This window comes from Suricata suricatta, chromosome 9 (assembly GCF_006229205.1).
Source record: "Suricata suricatta isolate VVHF042 chromosome 9, meerkat_22Aug2017_6uvM2_HiC, whole genome shotgun sequence".
In the NCBI taxonomy this organism is placed as follows: domain Eukaryota; kingdom Metazoa; phylum Chordata; class Mammalia; order Carnivora; family Herpestidae; genus Suricata; species Suricata suricatta.
The window spans coordinates 82,442,773-82,465,828 of NC_043708.1; the positions used below are offsets into that span (position 1 = coordinate 82,442,773).

At 38.6% G+C, this 23,056-nt stretch overlaps 1 protein-coding gene across 5 annotated transcripts in view; it reads left to right on the forward strand.

The window, feature by feature from the left end:
• GANC (glucosidase alpha, neutral C) overlaps nucleotides 1-23,056 on the forward strand; it is a 69,248-nt gene that overhangs the window by 27,522 nt on the left and 18,670 nt on the right. For 3 of the 5 annotated variants that reach the window (XM_029952956.1, XM_029952957.1, XM_029952959.1), the window contains 9 exons: nucleotides 2,943-3,039; nucleotides 4,150-4,336; nucleotides 4,460-4,640; nucleotides 4,853-5,006; nucleotides 11,388-11,623; nucleotides 15,007-15,133; nucleotides 15,974-16,053; nucleotides 18,603-18,746; nucleotides 19,990-20,086. In XM_029952956.1, the coding sequence (XP_029808816.1) occupies nucleotides 2,943-3,039; nucleotides 4,150-4,336; nucleotides 4,460-4,640; nucleotides 4,853-5,006; nucleotides 11,388-11,623; nucleotides 15,007-15,133; nucleotides 15,974-16,053; nucleotides 18,603-18,746; nucleotides 19,990-20,086 (1,303 nt within the window). Of the gene's footprint in view, nucleotides 1-1,351; nucleotides 1,419-2,942; nucleotides 3,040-4,149; nucleotides 4,337-4,459; nucleotides 4,641-4,852; nucleotides 5,007-11,387; nucleotides 11,624-15,006; nucleotides 15,134-15,973; nucleotides 16,054-18,602; nucleotides 18,747-19,989; nucleotides 20,087-23,056 lie in introns of all 5 variants that reach the window. The other 2 variants (XM_029952960.1, XM_029952958.1) reach the window with 2 other exon arrangements.

Here is a 23,056-nt window from a genome sequence, read left to right on the forward strand (position 1 = left end):
TATTATACAAGGTGAAATAAGCAGTCACAAAAAGATGAATACTGTTTGACTCTAGTTATATGAAATCTATATATCTGTAGTAGTAGTCACATTCTTAGAGACAGGAATGGTGGTTGTAAAGAGCTGGGGGAGAAAGAAATGGGGAGCCATTATTTAATGGTTGTGGAAGTTCCATCTGGGAAGATGTAAAAGTTTTGGAGATAGATGGTCATGATAGTTGCACAACAATGTGAATGTACTTAATGTCACTTTAAAATGGTAAAAATGAGAGGCACCTGGGTGTCTGTCAGTTAAGCATCGGACTTAGGCTCAGGTCATGATCTCATGATTTATGAATCTGAGCCAAGCTCCACATCAGGTGAGCTTGGCCCTGCTTTGGGTGAGCTCGAGCTACACTTAGGGTGAGCCCCATTTCTCTCTCTCTCTCTCTCCCTCTCTGCCCCTTGTGGGATTATCTCGCTTTCCCTTTCTTTCTGCACCTCTCTCACTTGCGCCCTCTCTCTCTCACACACACAAAAAAAGATCCAATTAATTAACTACTTAAAAAATAAAATAAAATGGCAAAAATGAAAAAAAGGTGGGGTGTAAAAATATTTTAAAATGAAAGGAATGAAATTCTGATATATGCTACAAAATTGATGAATATTGAGGGTATTATATGAGGTGAAATAAGCAGTCACAAAAAGGATGACTGGCTGGCTCAGTCAGTAGAACATACAACACCTCATCTCAGGGTTGTGAGTTCAAGCCCCACATTGGGTGTAGAGATTACTTCAAAAATAAATAAATAAAATGGTTAAAATGGAAAATAAATAAATAATGAAAATGGAAATGTTTATGTTAGCTCTATTCTACCGTAGTAAAAAATTATGTTCATGTCAGCTTCAGTTCATAAGGAAGATGATTACTGGCATTTATGTGGAACACAAATCGAATCTGTTAAATATTTTGACATCACAAACAGGTCTGTTAACATTTTTTAACATTTATCTAGTTTTGAGAACTAGAGACACTTGAGAAACAGAAGGGGAGTCGGTGTGGGGCAGAGAGAGAGGAAGACACAGAATCCAAAGCAGGCTCCAGGCTCTGATCTGTCAGCACAGAGCCTGATGTGGGGCTTGAACCCACAGACCAAAAGATCATGACCTGAACTAAAGTCAGATACTTAACCAACTGAGCCACTGAGGTGCCCCACAAAGTGGTCTTTTAAAAGATAGACTCATTTTCTCACTTAAAATTTTTAATAATCCAAACAAAATGTACTATTATGGTAATCACATTTGTTGCAATGTATAACTCCATTTGCTCCTTTTTTTTTCTTTTTTTTTTTTTTTTTTTTTGGTGCCACCAGGAAAACCAAGAGGATCTAGGCTTATGGGAGGAGAAATTTGGAAAATTTGTGGATGTCAAAGTCAATGGTAAAATTGAAACTGGCATTGTATTAAAAAAGATCTTGCCAAAATGGCTGAATATCACTACCTAAAAGTCCCTTGAGCTTTGGCCACTCAACAAGTGATATCTGTAAGGGGAACAGAAATCTCAGATTTGGGTCCTCTATTCTTTTTTTTTTTTCCATAATATTTTATTGTCAAATTGTTTTCCATACAACACCCAGTGCTCTTCCCCTCAAGTGCCCTCCACCATCACCACCACCTGTCTCCTCTATTCTTTAATAATGTTATCAACAGAGAAATAGTGAGTATGTACCTTCGGTGGGGAATGTAAGAGAAATATAGGCCTCATGGGGTTGATGGTCTCACATTAAGGGCCCAGGTCAGCACACTGCTGGTACTACTCAGTTTATAGGCAGCCACAAATCCCACACTATATTTTTATGAGAGTTAAGTGATGAGAAACAAAGTTCTAAAGCTCATTAGCTCCAACCTTCCAAGCCATTGGTTCTCAGCGTTTTCCAAGCCTCCCATATTCACACAAGTATCACATACCCATCTGTGAAAGTTTCCACTAGACTTAGTGATGTGGTGCGTGTGGTGAGGGGGTGAAGTCTCTTTCGGATATATGGTTCAGATACTTGAGGCACATATACTTGGAAGAAATACACACTTTCCTCCTTCCTCCTTCCTGCCCAGCAGGATAACAGATCTTCCCTTACTCCTTGATAATTTCTGTTCTGGCATCTCTATCTATAACCTAGTATAATGGTGAGGGTTGACAATGTGTCCAAAATTTAAAAGTAGGCTATCAGGCTTTCCTTTCTGTAACATCATAGTATTTTTTTAACCTTTGCTATAGCACCCACTTTCCATAAATTCCTTTAAATAAGGACAGACCATTTGACATCAAATACTTTTACCTAAGAGTGAATTTAAGTCTGTTATCTCTCTTAGTTACTTGCATTTTTCCCATATTTCTAAAATAATTGTCAAATAAAGGACTTGGTCTTTGGTTTTTTTTTTTAAAGCATGTATCTTCAGTCCTAGGGAAGGGATGATTTGAGGAGCCAGGAAAGACCCTCCTGATGCTCTTGAGATGACAGTCCCTGTATGCAATAAGAACATATGATCAGGCAGAAGACACCCAGTCTTCCATCTAGTGAAGATTAAAATTACTCAGTATCCTTTGTTTCCTAATGCAAAGAAGCATGCAGTACATTTTAGGAAATTTTAGATTAGAAAAAAAAATCTAAAACTTCATAGCTGTATTTTACAGATCAAAAGGAGATTTACTGTAATTGCAGACACAGAGAGCTTCAAGCGTATAGCTAAGGAAACACAAGCAACCAGAACTTTGCCTTGTGCGTGTCTGCATCCCCATAGTACCTAAATGTAACATCTTACAGAAAGGGCGTACACATGATTTACTGATTGACATGGGCAAGTTCAAGTCTCTTACTCCCCAGTTTAGTCATCTTGCTACACTCATCAGTAACTGGATTTCCTGAAATGATTAAAAAGCAAAACTTAATATTCTGGTCCCTACAGGTCCTGCCTCCATTGGTTTGGATTTCTCCTTGCATGGATTTGAGCATCTCTATGGGATCCCACAACATGCAGAATCACACCTACTTAAAAATACCAGGTAAAGTGAAAACAAAAATCCTTATAGGATGCTCTGGTTTCTGGACTATAGAAGTTTGAAGGGAAAATAGGTGAGATGTCTGCTTCTGGGCCAATATATGCCTGGCCTTGTTCTCCATGAGCAGTGGTTTTCAACTTTTATTTTTGGCAAAAAGTTGAGAATCATAAAAACTGTAATTTTGAACCTAAAAACATACAGAGGAAGTAAGAATATGGAACTGTAGTGGGCGAAGTAGGAGAGAGAGCTTCATCATACCACTTCCCTGGGTTTTGCTTTCACCTCTATAGGACTTTCTGTGGAACCTGGGAGAATACATAGTGAAAATCACTGACCTATAAAAGGTTTTTACTAAAAAGGACTGAGCCAGAGAATGAAAAATTGTGGCATCTTGTGGCACTTGGGTGGCTCAGTTGGTTGAGTGTCCAACTTTGGCTCACATCATGATTGCTGCTGTCAGTGCAGAGCCTGCTTCCTTTGTCCTCCCCCGCTCTCTTTCCCTCCACTACTTATACTCTCCTCTCTCTCAAAAATAATAAAATATTAAAAAATAAGAAAAATTGTGGCATCTCATGTCACCTTTGATTCCCTTAGGGAGATCCTTTCAAACTAACATTATTGACAAGTAATTGCTAGAGACATCACACTAAGGAAGCAAAAGAGAAATAGAATCTGATCAAGTTTGCTGGGTTCAGATGCTGTTTCCACAAGAGTTGGGCATAGTAACAAGTAAATCAGTAACTATCCTGCTGGCACACCAAGCCAAGCTCTATGCTTCCCACCCCAATTCAGTTCCCCATCTTTCCCTACTCAGCACTGTGGGAACATGTTAGGACACTATCTGTCGTTTTGCTTTAGCAGTAGAGAAATACTCACACAATTTTCCAATGACATTTACCTTGTGCTTGCTATTGTGAAGGATTCACAGGAAACAGTCCTCAAAGGAGATATTCAGAAAAGGTATTAAGGGGTGCCTGGGTGGCTCAGTCGGTTAAGTAGCCAACTCTTGGTTTCAGCTCAGGTCATGATCTCACAGTTCGTGTGTTCGTTGGGATTCTCTCTCTCCCTCTCTCTGCCCCTCCCCTGCTTGTGCTCCCTCTGTCTCTCTCTAAGTAAATTTAAAAAGAAAGAAAGAAGAAAGAAGAAGAAAGAAAGGAATAAAGAAAGAAGAAAGAAAGAAAGAAAGAAAGAGAAAAGAAAGAAAGAAACGATATCTAAGATATGAGACCATGCATGCCTGTTGTCACAGGAGGGGATGCGAAAGGAATCAAAGGAGGACAATCACATTAACCCTGCTTGGGTCAGTAAAGTGGTAGAGTAGAGCCTTGAAATATGCATAGGACTCAAGTGTTTGCAGGGGAGAGTGGAGATATAATGTATTTGTGATTGTAATTGATGATGGCCCCATCTTTGTGTGTTTCAGTGATGGTGATGCTTACCGTCTTTATAACCTGGATGTCTATGGATATAAAATACATGACAAAATGGGCATTTATGGTTCAGTGCCTTATCTCCTGGCCCACAAACTAGGCAGGACTCTAGGCATTTTTTGGCTGAATGCATCAGAAACACTAGTGGAGATCAATACAGAGCCTGCAGTAAAGGTGAGCTTATGAATCATGGCTGCATGTCATACTTACAAAAGAAAGAGAACGAGTATAGTATAGCTCCAGGGTTTGTAGCGGCAATCATCTGCCACTAAAGTCTTTGCAATATAATCAGTGAAGGTTAACAGTATGTACTGGTTACTTACCTATGGATGAGTGTTGTACACTAGAGGGAAATTTTTCAGACCTTCATTCCATTCTTCTTCTAGTACACACTGACCCAGATGGGCCCCATTGCAGCTAAACAAAAGGTCAGATCTCGAACTGATGTGCACTGGATGTCAGAGAGTGGAATCATTGATGTTTTTCTGCTGACAGGACCTACACCTTCTGATGTCTTCAAGCAGTACTCATACCTTACAGGTACTTGCATATGGGAGTACCAGCTTCTTGTTTCATTATATTTCTTCTGTTGTGTGTGTCATCATTTTAAGTTAATATTTGTTGTACACTGTATAGAACTTATAAACAATTTTCCCAAGCTTTTCAAGAAGCAGGCATTTCTCCTCTCACCTTCATCCCATTCAGCTTGGTAAAGTGTTGCACGGGGGCTAAAACTCTCCATTCTCTAATCCCTAGTACTCTCCATCTGCTTTCCTTAGGGACTTTAAACCCTGGGCTTTCTTTGCCTTTATCTCAGATGATCATTGTCCCAACCTGGACTTTTCTATGTTCTCTTCTCCAGTGAAATATACCACTGGTTTTAGCACTGAAGCATTTTATCTTGAAAAAAAGATGTAAAAGATCATCTTTGTTGGTGCGGAAAAAGCATTTGACAGAATTCTACACTGTTTCATGATAAAACCTCTGAAAAAGGCTAGGAAGAGAAGGAAAGTTCTTCAACATGATAAAAGGCATTTTTGAAAAATCCACAGCTAACACCCAATTTAGTGGTGAAAGACGGCAAGCTTTCCCCAAAGATCAGAAATAAGACAAAGCTGCCCACTTTTACCATTGCTATTGAACACTGTACTCAAAGTTTCAGCCAGAGAAGTTAGGCAAGAAAAAGAAATAAAAGGTATCCAAACTGGGAAGGAAGAAGTAAAATTATTTCTATTCACAAATGATGTGATCCAACATGTTTAAAAATCCCAAAAAATAGGGGCACCTGGGTGGCTCAATCAGTTAAGTGTCTGACTTCAGCTCTGGTCATGATCTCATGGTTTGTGAGTTTGAGCCCTGCATTGGGCTCTGGGCTGACAGCTCACAGCCTGGAGCCTGCTTCAGATTCTGTGTCTCCCTCTCTCTCTGCCCCTCCCCCACCAGTGCTCGCTCACGTGTGCTTTCTCTCTTAAAAATAAAAAAAAACATTAAAAAAAGTTAAAAAATAAAATAAAATCTCAAAGAATCCACAAAAAAACCACTAGAGCTACTAAAGAAGTTCACCAAAGTTGTAGGGTACATGATCAACCCAAAAATAAGATGTGTTTTTATATACCAGCAATAAATAATCTAAAAAACAAACTGAGAAAACAATTCCATTTCCAATAACATCCAAAAGAATAAACTACCTAGGAATAAATTTAACCAAGGAAGTGAAAGACTTGTACACTGAAAACTATAAAATGTTCCTGAAAGCAATTAAAGAGGCCTAAATAAATGGAAAGACATCCTGTGTTCATGGATTGGAAATCTTAATATTGTCAAGATGACAATACCACCAAAAGCAATGTACAGATTCATTGCAGTCCCTACCAGAATAACAGTAGTCATTTTTTGAAGAAGTGGGAAAGGTGATCTACAAATTCATATGGAATTGCAAGGGGCCCTGAATAGAAAAACAATCCTGGGGAGTAAAGTTGGAAGACTTAAACTTCCCAATTTCACGATTTACTATAAAGTAATCCAAACAGTGTGATACTGGCATAAGGATAGACATACAGACCAATGGAATAGAATTGGAAGTCCTGAAATAAATCCATACATCCCTAGCCAATTTATTTCAACAAACGTTCAAGATGTTTATTGGAGAAAGAATAGTCTCTTAAACATGTGGTACTGGGACAGCTGTATAGACACATGCAAAAGGATGAAGTTGGAACCCTATCTAATACCACACACACACACACACACACACACACACCCACACACACCCACACACACACAAACTCAAAATGGTTCAACAATGTTAAGTATAAGAGCTAAAGCCATAAAGCTCTTAGAAGAAAACAGGGGCAAACCATCATGACCTTGGACTTGCCAACAGATTCTTAGAAAAACACCAAAATCATGAGTAACAGAAAGAAAAAATAAGTTTGATTTCAGTAAAGTTAAAAACTGTTGTGCATCAAAAAACTTTATCAAGAAAGTGAAAAGCTATATACAGAATGTGGGAAAATATTTGCAAATCATACATTTGATGAGAATCTAGTATCTAGGATATATAAAGAATCCTTACAACCATACAACAAAAAGATAACTCAGTTCTAAAATGGGCAAAGGATTTGAATAGACAGTTTTCTAAAGATCTACAAGTGGGTTAACAAGCACATGAAAAATTTCTCAATATCATTAGTCATTAGCAAAGTGAAAATTAAAACCACAATGAGATACTACTTCATACCCACGAGGATGGCTAAATTTTTTAAATAGAAAATAGTAACTATTGGAGAGGATGTGGAGAAACTGGAACCTCATACATTGCAGGTGGGAACAGAAAATGGTTCAGCTGCTGTGGAAACAGTTTAGCATTTAATCAAAGAGCTAAACATACCATTTAATGTGTCAACTTGTCTAGGTCACAGTACCCGGATATCTGGTTAAACACTAGTCTAGATGTCACTGTGAAGGTATTTTTTACATGAGATTATCTGTCAGTACTATTAGTTACATGATAGACTTTGAATAAAGCAGGTTACTCTCCATAATGTGTGGCCTTCATCCAATCAGTTGAAAACGTTAAGAGAAAAGGACTATGGGTCTCTAAGGAAAATCTGTCTCCAGACTGACTTCTTTAGTAAGCTGCCCCTTCCCTGGGTCTTTGGTCTGCCAGTCTGTAATAATCACATGAACCAGTTCTTAAAGTCATTATCTATAAATGTAGAAATATATACACACACACACATGTCCTGTTGGTTCTGTTCCTCCTCAGAACACTCTAAATAAGTGAAAGCAAGGACTTGAAGGTATACTTGTATGCCAATGATCATTGCAGCACTATTCACAATAGCTAAAAGATGGAAACAAGTACCCATCAAAGATAAGTAGATAAACAAAATGTGTTAAATACATAAAATGGAATATAATTCACTTACATAACAAGGGATGACATTCAGATACCTGCTGCAGCATGGATGAACCTTCAAGACATTATTCAAATGAAGTAAGCCAGACACAAAAGGACAAATATTGTATGATTCTACTTACATGAAATACCTACAATAGGCAAATTCATAAAGACAAAAGTAGATTAGCAGTTGCCAGAGGCTGGAGGGTGGGATGGGTATTGGAAAGCTATGGCTTAATGGTTAAAGTTTATGGGTGGGGTAATATAAAAGTTTTGGAAATAGCTAGTGTTAATGTTTACACTACGTTCTGAATATAATTAATGCCACTGAATGGTACACTTTAAAATGGTTAAAATGGCAACTTTTATGTTCTCTTTTGCCACAGTCCTGGGTCCAGCCCATGTTCAAGGGGAGAAGAATTTGATTCCAGCCTTGGTGGGAGAAAAAACAAAAATTTATGGATATGCAAAGACACATATATAGGAATAAGTACTGTCAAGGCCTACCAATAGTCCCTTTCAACATTGTTGAAATAACACTGTTATTAGGGAGAATAAGCCTTGTTTATAGGAGGATACTTCAAAAAACAGTCGGTCTGCCACCATGTTGAAAGAATCCAAGTTTTAAGTTTATAGATCACTTGCTGACTCTTGATGAGGAATTAACAACAACCCTTCCCACCATCTTCTCTCCCAATTTTGTTATATCAAAATGTTTAGTTAAATCTGTATTTAGTGTTTATACTTTTCAGATGCTCAAGGGTGTCACATACTCTATCCATCCCACTTTTCTCACTGTAGACTTCCCTCCCAGCTTTCTCTGTCCTGCCCTCTTCTAGGTTGTTACTGTCTAGGATCCCTGCACAGCTGTCATCCTTGGGCCTTTGTTTACTATTTTCTGGTGTTCCATGCCTCCTCTTTTGGGTTCCATGTTTTTCTTTTTTGTGGTTTATTACCTTACTGTTTTTGGTTTTTGTTTGTAGCATCTTCTGGTAGTTTCCTAAGAAAGTGTGCCTTGGAGGTACATTTTTGCATCTTTGCAGGTGTGAAAACATCTTCCTTTCTACATTCACTCTTGACAATTTGGCTAGATTGAAAATTATTTCTTGGTGAGGGGCTTAGTGGATTAAGCATCTGACTTTTGATTTTGGCTCAGGTCATGATCTCAGTTTGTGAGATCAAGCCCCACACTAACAGCATGGAGCCTGCTTGGGATTCTCTTTCTCCTCTCTCTGCCCTGCCCCCCACATGCACACACTTTATTTCTCTCAAAATAAATATTCTTTTAAAAAAGTAAAATTATTTTTCCCTATGATCCAGCAGTGACACTACTAAAAATTTAACCAAACGATACAAAAATGCTGATTCAAAGGGGCATATACACTCGAATGTTTGTAGCAGCACTATCAACAATAGCCAAAGTAGGGAAAGAGCCCAAATGTCCATCAGTTGGTAAATGGATCAAGAAGATGGGGTATATACTTACAATGGAATGCTATTCAGAGGTAAGAAAGAATGAAAGCTTGCCATTTACAACAACATGGATGGAAATGGACAGATATATGATTTCACTCATGTGGAAATTGAGAAACTCAACAGAAGAACATAGGGGAAGAGATGAAAAAATAAGATAAAAACAGAGAGGGAAGCAAACCATAAGAGGCTCGTAAATATAGAGAATAAACTTAGGGTTGCTGGAGGGGGGTGGGTTAAATGGGTGACAGGCATTAAGGAGGGCACTTTGCGGGATGAGCACTGGGTTTCACATGTAAGAGATGAATCACTGGGTTCTACTCCTGAAACCAAGAATACACTATATGTTAACTAACTTGAAAATTAATTTAAAAATTCTCTATTTCCTTCTGTCTTCTTGCTCCAAAATCACTCTGAATTCTGTTTCCTTGCATATGATGTCTTTTCTCTCTGAAATATGTTCTGAAATTTCTGATACTCTGAATTTCTGAAATTTGACAATAAAATGCCTTGATACAGATCTTTTTTTAAAGTTTTTTTTCATTTCAGCTCAGGGCTTGAACCCACTAACTGTGAGATCATGACCTGAGCTGAAATCAAGAGTCAGACACTTTAACCAACTGAACCACCGAGGTACCACGATATAGATATTTTTTATATAGTCATTGTGCTGGGTATTAGATGTGGACTCTTTCAGCCTTGAGAATTGTGTCTTTCCGTTTTGGTCAGCAGTCTTTGATTTTTCTTTTGATTTCTTCCCCTCCCTTTTCTCTTTCTACTGTACAGATCTTATAATCTCACTTATTTTCTAAGTTTTCTCAGTTTTTTCTTCTAGACCGTCCATTTATGCTGTATTTCTAATTTCTTAATACTATTTCTTTTCCTATGATTATTCTTTATTTCCAGTATCTTATACTAGTCTTATTTCAGTATCTTTTTTCATCTCTAATGAAATATTTTGATGTTCACTTTGGTTTCCAGTATTGTCCCTGTTTTCTCAGAGATTCTTTCATTCTATATGTGGGTCCTTCTAATCTTGGAGGCTTTCAATAAGATTCTGCCTTGAAGCACTCTAGTATTGGGGGTGGAAGTTGGGGTAAATCTCCTTTCTGGGAGTTTTCTGAGAGCACAGATGAGCTCTTCGCATCTCACTCTGGTGAGAACCTCCCTCGCTTTGCTCACCAGTTACCACCCCTTCCCTGTCCCCCACTTTCCAAAATTTTGTTGAAATTACTCCTCTCCCATTCTTCTTACTCTCGTAGCTTTATTTTTTCCCCCTTTACTCTGATTTTAGTGGGACTTTAGGAGGGGAAAGAGAAATGCAAGTGGTTGACCAGAAGTCCACCATGTTATCAGTAAATGTTTTGATAGTAATTGACAGTTTTTGCTGCCTTTAATCTCTTTCTCTTTTAGTCCGTCTCAACACTGCTCCCTAATTTTTCTAAAACATAGGTATGCTAAGGTCACATTTTGCCAAACTTTTGATGACTTCCCCTAAGAGAAGATTTAGAATTCCTAGCCTGAACTACATGACCCCTTACAAACTGACCCTCTCCAGTTTCATCTTCTACTGGTCTCTCTCACAACGTAACTGCCCTGGATTATTTATGTTTCCCTAAGATTATCATGCATTCCTCTGCCTCCTTGTCTTTTTCATTTCCCTGTGTCTTAATGCTCTATACATTCTCTCTGGTAGATTCTTCCTACTTATTCCTCAAGGTCCAAAACCAAGTGTTACTACCTCTGTGAAACCTTTCAAGTCTCCACACTTGAGTGCAGGCAGTATTAACCCCTCCGTATTCCCATAATATTAGGCTGATACCTTTAACATAGCAGTTATACCTCAGAACAGAGCACTTAATTATTGTACCTGCCTCATCAGCCAAATTATCACTTTCTTGAGAATAAAGACGATGTTTTTTTTCTCCTTGATATTCTAAGTACCAAGCTCAGTGCTAGACCCTTTAGATATTCAGGAAACATTTATCAAATGTGTAATTATCGTTGTGATGGTAGCTGGCTCAGTTGTCATCTTCCACTTTCAGGCACACAAGCCATGCCCCCTCTCTTCTCCCTGGGGTACCATCAGTGCCGCTGGAACTATGAGGATGAGCAGGATGTAAGAGCAGTGGATGCAGGATTTGATGAGCATGACATTCCTTACGATGTCATGTGGCTGGACATAGAGCATACTGAGGGCAAAAGGTACTTCACCTGGGACAAGAAAAGATTCCCAAACCCCAAAAGGATGCAAGAGCTCCTCAGAAACAAAAAACGTAAGGTAAAATAAGCCGACACTCTGAAACCTTTTAATCACCAAGCTTTTTTTCTCAAATTTAAAACTTGCTCTGGCACATTGGTAGAAGAGAGCCATCTGATAAAAAATGGCCATGGAAATAGTACCTTCAAATGTAATTGTAACTGTGATAACAGGAAAACAATGGTGGAAAGATGGTCACACCATCCGTCCCTGCTCTAGGTGTCGAGGTCCCTACAGGATAAAGGGGCCTAGCATTCAGTCTCACTTGTTGTGGCCATCCTGTTGTGATGTGATGATACCCCAACAGCATAATTTGGTTCTGATGTCAATATCAATCTCGAGATTAAGGACATCACATTGACACCAAGAGGGTCTGAAAAGCTTAGTCATATAGGCATTCTTGGGGGAGCAGGGTTGGCTCCCAGGCTGACTCCCAGGCTGGTCTCAAGATGTCTCGAGAGAGCTGGGAACAGAGACAGCACAGCTTTTGTGGCAGTTGGAGGTTTAAACTGGGGTGAGGATTTCTGTTCACGCCTGGGACTTGTGTGGTTTGAACTTCCTGCTGGTATCCAACGAGGGAGAATTAGGGCTTTCTTTGTCAGATGTGGGCAGAATGGTAAAGGGGAGTGGTGGGGCTAGAGAGCTCTTAATAGTCCATCAAAAATGGAGTCAGATTCCTCATCACACCCATTTTTCCTGCATGCTTCCCTGATGGACTCCACCTGTCAATCTGGCCAAGGAATGAACTGGAATAGACAATGGAGGGTGCCTGGGTGGCTCAGTCGGTTAAGTGTCTGGCTTCCGGCTTCGGCCCAGGTCATGATCTCACAGTTCGTGGGTTCGAGCCCCACATCAGGCTCTGTGCTGACAGCTAGCTCAGAGGCTGGAGCCTCCTTCAGATTCTGTGTCTCCCTCTCTCTCTGACCCTCCCCTGCTCATGCTCTCTCTCTCTGTCTCTCAAAAATAAGTTAAAAAAAAACATAAAAAATGAAATAGAAAATGGAGAGGGGAAGAAAGACACTGGAAAATAATACAGGGGTGGAGTGGTGGCAATAATGAATAGAAGGAGGAAGAGGAAAAAAATTGAGAGGAAAGAGGAGAGAACCATAGATGTTTCAAATAAATGGATCCCTTGCAGTCCCTCTCCTTGAGATTAAAGTTGTCTTTTCCATCCATTCCTTTGAGCCTCAGGCCTTTCACAGGTGACCAGAGCCAATCCTGGTAACTCCTAATTTCCCAGTTAATAAATAGCTGCCATTTGGCAAGCACTTACTATGGGTCACAGAGTTTGATAGAACACATTATTCTATCCAGTCATCACAAAATTATGAGGTAGATCTTGTTAGCCCATTTTTCAGAGGAAGAAACTGAGGCTTAGCATATATTTATATTTATATTTCACAAAGGCACATAACAAATAAGTAGTATGACAAGAATCTAAACTCTGATCTGCCTGACTCCAGAAACAATGTTATTCTAAGCAACTATTTATTGAAGCCATTGGATGTTCAAAATACTGTGCTAAAGATGAAGGGAATGCAAAGATGAGTTCCTTGGGGTCTTGTGGTGAGTGGGAGGAAAGGCAAGTATACAACAACCACAATGTAGGGCAATAATATAACAGCCAGAGAAAAGTTAAGGTCAGGAGTGAACTAAGAGAAGATTGCATCCAGCTAGAGTCAAGCTGGGCTTTGTGCATTTTAGATGAGCTCTGAAGTCTGACACTCCAACTAGCTCAGAAATGGGAAGGGAGGAAGCAGTGCGGCCAGAGGCTGAAGCCCCCAGTGTGTTCGGAAAACGGTCTGCAGATTGGTTTGCCAAGAAATAAGGCCTGTGCAAGGTTTGAGTAGTAGGGAATCTGACCTTATTGTAGGCTGCTTTGTATACATTTGGAGACATTAAAAGTTTTTGAAGAAGAGGTTAATATGAATCACATATGAAGAATACCTACAACTCAACAACCAAAACCCAGACAACCCAATTAAAAACTGGAAAGAGGACTTCATTGAATTTCTTCAAAGAAAATACAAAAATAGTCAACAAGCACAAGAAAAGATGCTTAACATCACTAATCATTAGGAAAATGCAAACAAAACCACATTGAGATACCGCCTCATACATTAGGATGGCTACTATGAAAAACAGAAGATACCAAGTAAGGAGGTACAGAAATAGGAACACTGACAGTGGGAAACGACTGTAAAATGTTGCAACCACTACAGAAAACAGTTTGGCAGTTCCTCAAAAAATTAAAAGTACAATTACCATATGATCCAGGAACCCCACTTACAGGTATATACTCAAAGAAATTGAAAGCAGGTACTTGAGCAGAAATTTATGTGCCCATGTTCATATCAGCACTATTCACAATAACTGAAAGAGAAAGCAATCCAAGTGTCCAGCATATGACTGGGTAAACCAAATGTGGTAAATACATACAATGGAATATTATTCAGCCTTAAAAAGGAAGGAAATTCTGATATATGCTACAACATAGATGAACCTTGAGGACATAATACTCAGTGAAATAAGGCAGTCACAAAAAAGATGAATACTATGATTTCATCAATCTGTAATACCTACAGCAGTCAAAATCATACAGATGGAAAGAATAATGGTGGTTGCCTAGGACAGAACACAGGAGGGAATTCACTATTTTTAATGGGTACTGAGTTTCAGTTTTACAAAATGGAAAGAGTTCTGGACATTGCACAACACCATGTATGTACTTGTACCCTTAAAATTGGTTAAGATGCAAATTTTATGTTATGTATATTGTACTACAATTAAAAGTGTTTTTAAAGTTTTTGAGCAATGGAGATTTAAACTTCAGTGTGCAGAATAGATTTGAATAGATTTGAGGTAGGATGATGACAAGGTTGGTCTAGCCAAATAAAGGCTTTGAGGTCCTAGAGTAGGAGGTGATGATATTAGAAAGGTAGAGAGATCCTAGAGGCACAGAGCTGTGATGACAGCTCTTCTCAAACCTCCTTCCTAATTATACCTGTACCATTGGGTTGGGGGGGGTGTTTTTAACATTCTATTCTCTTGTTTTCTTTCATGTTTGCTTTTGTCATTTGCTTCTAGATGTCTAGGAAGCAGGATGGCTTAATCCTCTATGTGTAGCACCCAGCACCTCAGACATAAGCTTAATAACTGCTATTGTGAGAACATGTATTGGTTGGGAAACAATAATTATATAAGAACACTGGCATAGTTTTGATACCAATTTGTATTTCCATAAGTATGAAAAGTTATTTGGTTTTACTGGTGTCTTAAATATTTTAATACTAGTAGTTATTTCTGAGTAAAATTTGAACCCCAAAACTATGATGAAAAGCATAAAAACCAACATATAACTCCTGTGAAGCTGATGAGCTCTTCAAACCTCTATGTCCTGACAGCTTGTGGTCATCAGTGACCCCCATATCAAGATTGATCCAGACTACTCAGTGTATGCTGAGGCCAAAGAACGGGGTTTCTTTGTGAGGAATCATGAAGGAGGAGACTTTGAAGGGGTATGCTGGCCTGGTAAGATAGCACTTTATACGCTTACTATTCCACGTGTTTAGTCCCAATTAATAAAGAGTGCATGGCCATCACCTCATTTCTTATGGATGTCTCTTGCCACAGTGTAAGCACCTTTAAGAAAAAGATTTTCTTTTGTATCTTCCATAACACCTGGTACAGTGTTCTTATCAGTCAATGAAGGAATGGAAAAAAAAAAAAACAGACAAGCCTTAATAGTACTCCAAGCAAATGAAAGCAAAAGCCCAAGGAATGAGAAAATGAGAAAAGGAGAAGAGGAAAAAAAGAAAAGAAAAAGTGTCATCTGATCTCTCTGTCAATGCCATGTTAGCCCCTAGTTTTGACTTCCCAGACTTTCATAAGTGACCTCAGCTGCCTTCAGCAACTGTGGGTTCTTTATTTCAGAAGGCATTAGTTTGAAGCCTTGGTAGAAACTCGAGGACAAACGGGAATCACCAGTCTTATCATCTCCTAGCACTCCATCACAAATCCATGTACTGCAGAGAAACCCCATGCATTCCTTTCCCCCTTTATACCACTCATGAACACTTCTTCATTCTCTTTAAGAATGGAAGGGTCACTCGAGGATATTTGCCATGCTTATGTGGGCTTTGTTGGGCCATGAGCAAAGGACAGGCTCCATCTGGATGCTTGTTCATTCCCCCGGGCCACTCTAGTAATGATCACTGGAGTCCAGCACTGCCTTCATGTACTTCTTGCCAAACCACACCTCTGTATCAACTACCTTACGTTTAGGATGCCCAGTGATTACCCAGTTTTCACACCTTCTCTACAACGCATCTTACTGTTTCTCACAGTCTGTCTACTCTTCTGCTTCTACAGGTCTCTCCTCTTACCTGGATTTCACCAATCCCAAGGTCAGAGAGTGGTATTCAAGTCTTTTCACTTTCTCTGCTTATCAGGTTTGTTTTTATTCTTTTGCTCTTTTCTAGTTACTTGGGAGGATGAAAGAAGGAAAGCCGTGATTGAATAGAATGCGTGCTTCATTGAGTAGCTCTTGATAAGTAATACTGGGATGAAAACGCAAGATGGCAACCACATTACAGACTTTGGTGGTGCCAGAGAGGTGCCATATATATTACCAAGCGCACAAAAGCTGTGATTTCTACTTCCGTTATAATAGACTCTGTGACATATCAAAGTACTTAATAATAATATATATTCAAATTACTACATAAAATAATATTCTATAGCTTATTTAAAGATGATGATAATGATATATGTGAGATATCTTGCAAAGTATAGGGCGCCTGGGTGGTTCAGTCAGTTAAGTGTCTGACTTCGGCTCAGGTCATGATCTCATGATTTGTGGGTTCAAGCCCTGCGTCGGATTCTGTGCTAACAGCTCAGAGCCTGGTGCCTACTTCATATTCTGTTTCCCTCTCTCTCTCAGCCCCTCCCCAACTCGTGCTCTGTCTCTCTCTCTCTCTCTCTCTCTCTCTCAAAAACAGACATTAAAAATTTTTTTTAAAGTATCTTGCAGGGGGGGGGGAAGGGGAGCAAAAAAAAAAAGTATCTTGCAAAGTATAATGTGACATTCAAAGTAAGGTATGGAGCACCTGGGTGGCTCAGTCGGTTGAGTGTCCAACTTCAACTCAGGTCATGATCTTGTGGTTCATGAGTTCGAGCCCCATGTCAGGCTCACTGCTATCCGCACAGAGCCTGCTTTGGTTCCTCTGTCCCCCTCTCTCTCTGCCCCTCCCTCGCTCATGCTTTCCTCTCAAAAATTAACTTAAAAAAAAAAAGTAAGGTGTGATAAGACTTGAAATTTTAGAAAAGTAAGGTGTAATAATAAATCAATTCTTAAAATATTATAAGAAATATATAAAATATATTAAAGATAAAAAAGAAATATATAAAAAATAAGAAAGAACTGGACCGGCCACTTCTAGAGAGTGGTTTTCAATCCTTTATGAGGAGGATAATAATGATGCTAAGCACTTTATGTACCTTTTACTGTTTCATCTTCAGAGTAACCTCTGAGGTTGAAACTATAATAAACTTTAATCCCACAGATGAGGAAATTGATGTATGGATAAGTTTAAAACCCTGCGAAATTCAGTCATATTAGTAAGTGGTGGACCTAAGATTTGAACTCAGTCTGTTTGTCTCCCAAGCCCAAGTCTTAACCACTAAACTAGTTTGTTTTTTTAATTTAAATTCAAGTTAGTTTACATATAGTGTAATAATGATTTCAAGAATAGAATTTAGTAATTCATCACTTACATATAACACCCAATGCTCATCCCATCCAGCGTCCACTTAATGCCCCTCACCCATTTAGCCCTTCTCCCCACCCAACACCCCACCACCAGCCTTCAGTTTGTTGTCTATATTGAGAGTCTCTTATGGTTTGTCTGCCGCTCTGTTTTTATATTATTTCTGCTTCCCTTCCCTTATGTTCATCTGTTCTGTATCTTAAATTCCACTTATGAATGAAATCATAGGATATCTGTCTTTCTTTGATGAACTTATTTCGCTTAGCATAATATACTCTAGTTCCATCCACGTTGTTGCAAATGGCAAGATATCATTCCTTTTTATAACCAAGTAATATTCCATCGGGTGTGTATATATATATATGTGTATATATATATACCACATCTTCTGTATCCCTTCATCAGTTGATAGACATTTGGGCTCTTACAGGGCCAGGATGTTACAAGGAGCAGGACTTCTAGAAAGTAATGGAATGAGCTGCCTGAAGGACTCCCTGAGTCCAATGCTATGAGACCAAGATTCTATAAAAGGGATTTCCACACTATGGTAACTAGATGACTCAAAAGCCCTTTCCCACTCTAAACTGAACAATTCTATGCAGAACACAAACTCTAGACCATGCTACCAAACAGGTATCTTACCTGTCAAATCTTGCAGAGTATTAGAGAGAAGGCAGAATCTTATCATGGACAGCTATAATTCCTTAGTTAAGAGTTGCTGGGGTGCCTGGGTGGCTCAATCAGGTAACATCTGACTCTTAATCTCAGCTCAGGTCTTGATCTCACAGTCATGAGTCATGAGTTGGAGCGCTTCATTGGGCTCCATGCTGGGCATAGAGGTTACTTAAAAAAAAAAAAAAAAGGTTGCAACAGATAATGGATGTTATAGGACCTAACTATGAAGATTCACACAACGTTTCCTGTAGGGGTTCTCAGGGTAGGTCTTGGAGTGTACCTGCTGGGCAGTATTTCACAGAAAATACAGTACAGCATTCCTTCATTCATCAACAAATACTTATTGGGAACTTTCTGTGGTTCAGGTACTATTCTAGGTGTTTATGAGCAAAACTGGTAAAATTCCCTGCCCTGTGGACCTTTTATTGTAGCACTGAAACAGAAGACAGAGCATAGATAATAAACATAATAAATAATAAACGGAGTATGAAAGAGGAAGAGGGTGGCTATCATATTAACATCATCAATCATGACCAAGAAAGAAATTTACTTCTTAGGGGTCTACTGACATCCTCTACATATGGAATGACATGAATGAGCCCTCTGTCTTTAGAGGTCCAGAGCTAACCATGCAGAAGAATGCCATTCATCATGGCAATTGGGAGCACAGGGAACTTCACAATATCTATGGTTTTTATCAGGTAAGACATCCATAAAGAAGTCACATGGACCCATATGCCCTTCCTTTTGGGTTCATAATATATTGAATATAATAGCCATATTATATTATTCATTTCTCTTTGTGAGTGTTATCAGGCTGTAGCCAATATAGGACTTATTTCTACCTTTGCACCTTTTCTTTCTATAATGAATTTGATGAATTATAGACATTATGAGATTAATGATAGCAGAGAAACATATTCTCTGACAGGAGTCATTAGTAAATGACATTGAATACTTCAAAACTTTTTTTTGAAGTAGGGTAGGCAATGTGTAAATACATAAACAAAGGCAATTAAATGTTTTGAAATCTCACAAATCTTATATTCATACTATAAGAACAAGATTTAGAACACAGAAGTTTTTAAATGCAGAAAGCCTTAGTTAACTACTTAGCTTTCTCATTAGAAGAGGATAGAATTGTCTTCCATTTGCCAATCACATCCAAAACATATGTCAGTCATTTGCCCCTATTGATATCCATGGTTCTTTGTTATTTTCATCCTGTGTTCCTATGGCTTTCCCATCAATTGGTATTTTCCAGTGGGAGTCACTGGCTATATATAGCACTGTTCGGATTATGTGTTTACTTCTTTAAAAGCCTCTTGCTATCATGAGAGACTCTTGAATACTGAAAACAAACAGGGCTGAAGGGGGAGGGGGGAAGGGGAAGGGGGGTGATGGTCATGGAGGAGGGCACTTGTAGGGAAGAGCACTGGGTGTAATATGGAAATGAACTTGACAATAAACTATAAATTTAAAAAATAAATAAAAATAAAAATAATGGATATGTTCTTAATATAAAAAAAATCCTCTTGCTTTAAACTGCCAGACTACTTCAGAGAATGTTCTTATGTTGGCGAGAGCCAGTCACTTAACAACCTCTTTGAATCCCAGTTTTTTCCAATCAATGAAAATGGTCTGAGAAGTTGTTCTGTAGATTATAAGAGAAAATCTTATAAAATGCTTAGCAATAGTAATGATTGAATAATGCTAGGTTATTATTTACTATTATTTCATTGCTATTTTAACCAAAGAAATTTTCCCACTCTTAATAAGGGGAATTTAGTTTGAAATTATGAAAATTATTTGATGGATTTAATATTTTCCACTTTACATTCCCACCTACTATTTACTTTTGCATGTCCAGTAGCTTATTAGGGATGTCTGCACAATGCCCTAATCTAATCACCCCTTTGAAATTTTTCTCCTTTGCCTTTGTAGCAAATGGCTACCGCAGAAGGACTGATACAGCGATCTAAAGGAAAGGAGAGACCTTTTGTTCTTACACGTTCTTTCTTTGCTGGATCACAAAAGTATGGTAAGGAATGGCTCAGAGGATGAGACTTAAAAACATAAATTAACAAACTTTTTATTTTTATGGTATATGGTGCTATTCTGATACCTTTTTTCCAGTGGCCATTGGGCAGGCCTAGGACTGCAAAAATGACGTTCCCTGAAGTATGCCTTTTGTCCTGTGAGACAAAGTACATCAATTTTAATAAAGTTTAGTTACTTGTTTCCCACTGAAGAAATGGCCACTTAGATGCCGGGAGAATGACTTCAGAGTATCTCAGTTTGCTGGGATGGTCATCTCTGATTCTGTCTATCTGATTTATGTAAACCAGGGGAAATATACTTCTTACACGTTCCGTCAACCACCTGTTCCACTTAGCAATATGGCTTAAAATAGACCTGGCTGTTGCTTGTGGTCAGGGTCATCTATAACTGGATTCAGTTTACTAGCTGATGCAGATCTAATTCAACGTAACCACCTTCCAGCAGGAAGGCTATTTTAAGTCCCCTGGCCTTGCATAAATAACTAGGAGCCTGGGTCCTAGTTTGAAGAGTCCAGCCTTTACTGTATCATAGATATTATTGGGCTTCCTCTGCCAGCCCTGAAAACCAGCCCCTGTGGTACTCTGGAAAAGGCCACAACATTGTTATCTCAGGCAAAGATTCATGTACAGAGATGCTCACCACAGCATTAGTTCTTGAAACAGAAAAAGAAAATCCAAATAAGGGAAGAGTTAGAAAAGTATGGTATATCCATATGATAGAGTATCATAAGGCTATTTAAAATAGTAGCCCTTAATGGAATAGCAAATGCTTGTAACATCATGATAAATGGGGGGGAAAACCAGAATGCTTAAATGTTTTTACAGTATATTATCACAATTTTGTTTAAAAAAAATAGAGATAGCAATCTAAATCAATAAGTTTAGTACGTTGGTGATTATGAGTGGTTTTTAAATTTTCTTCTTTTTACCTATCTCTATTTCCCAGAATCTCTACAAGAATCATTTTTAACCACTAAACAATGTAAAGTATTGGGGTGCCTGGATGATTCAGTTGGTTGAGTGTCCCATTCTTGGTTTCTGCTCAGTCATGATAGCACCATTTGTGGGTTCAAACCCTACATTGGGCTCTGAGCTGACAGATTCTCTCTCTTGAGATTCTCTCTCTTCCTTTCTTCCTGCCCCTTCCCCACTCCAGTGCCTTCTCTCTCTCCTCTCTCTCTCTCCCTCTGTCTCTCAAAATAAATAAACATTTTTAAAGTATTTTTTAATTTAATAAGAATTTTATTTTTTAGAGAGACCACAAGCAAGGGAAGGGCAGAGAGAGAGGGGGACACAGAATCCAAAGCAGGTTCCAGACCCTGAGCTGTCAGCACAGAGCCCATCTTGGGGCTCAAACTCTCAGACTGCAAGATTATGACCTGAGCCAAAGTCAGACACTTAACAGACTGAGCCACCCAGGCCCTGCTAAAAAGTCACGTATTTTTGATGAAAATACTAATAAGTGGCCATTAAAAAAAGATAAATGATATGAACACTAAGTAATCTCTGAGCTCTTAAATATCGGCCTACTTCCTAGTCTTCAGTACTCTGTGTGAAACTATCAGCCTGCCCCAAAGTGTGGCAAGTGAGGCATTACGGAGAACACTACTGTGGTAAGTTTTATGCTTAGACCAATAACCAGAGAGCGCTTCTGACTAAACACCCATATGACACATGAAAACATCTGCATGCTTACAGGAACTTTCTGCCTTGACCAGAATGCCGCCACGTTGATTTCAAAATCATTTTGTCTCATTTGAAGTCAAGAAGAAATTATTAGAGTACCTTTAAAAAAAAAAAAAACGGGCTCCTGCGTGGCTCAGTTAAGCATCTGACTTCACCTCAGGTCATGATCTCCTGGTTCATGGGTTCGAGCCCCACACTGGGCTCTGTGCTGACAGCTAGCTCAGAGCCTGGAGCCTGTCTTCTGATTCTGTGTCTCCCTCTCTCTCTGACCTCCCCTGCTCATGCTGTCTTGTTCTCTCTCAAAAATAAATAAAACATTAAAAAATAAAAATGAAAGAAAATAGCTTCAAAACAAATAAAAATAAAACAGTTGCTTGAAAATATTTTTCTTCACTGGCCATTGGACAGCCTAAAATTTCTATGGAAGAAAACAAAAATAGCTACCAAAGCATTTTGGTAGAAGACAGACAAAAATGCTTCAGGACTAATTTAGATTTAGTAAAATAAGATTTTTTTCTGTTGTGAGTCTCTTTAGTGGTATGTAATTGATCTCCATAATCTCTTATCAACTATACAATGATCAAGAGCAGTGGCTTTAGAATCAGACTACCTGGGCTCAAATCCTGCCTCTATCACTAAGTAACTGTGTATCTTAATCCACTGTTGGCCCTGTTTCCCTCATCCTAAAATGAAGCTAACTAGTGTTTACCTGACAACTTTGTGATTAAGTAGTTACTACAAGCCCATATGGGCTTGGTACATGTTAACTATTGTTCTTGCTACTGTTACTATGCCCCTTAGACAGTCTGTAACACTCTTCTTAAATTATAGAGTGGGGGTGGAGGAATAGGCATAAAAATCAATGGAACAGAATAAAGAATCCAGAAAGAGTCCAACACACATATGATTAACTAAATAGGAACAGAGTTGCCAAGAAAATGGAAAGAGGAGTTTTTCAATAAATGGTGTCAGAACACTGGGTAGGGAGGTAGGGGAAGGAAAGAACCTTGACCCTTACCTCTTACCATATACAAAAAGTAATTCAAAATGGAATATAGACCTTAAGTATAAAAGATAAAACAAAAAAACTTCTAAAAGGAAACATAAAAAAATCTTTGTGACTTTGAGGTAAACAAGATTTCTTGGATAGAACATAAAAAGCATGAACCATAAACAGGAAAAAAATGCTAAGGTGGACTTTATCAAAATTGAAAACTTCTACCCTTTCAAAGAAATTAAGAAAATGAAAGTCAGGAGCACCTGGG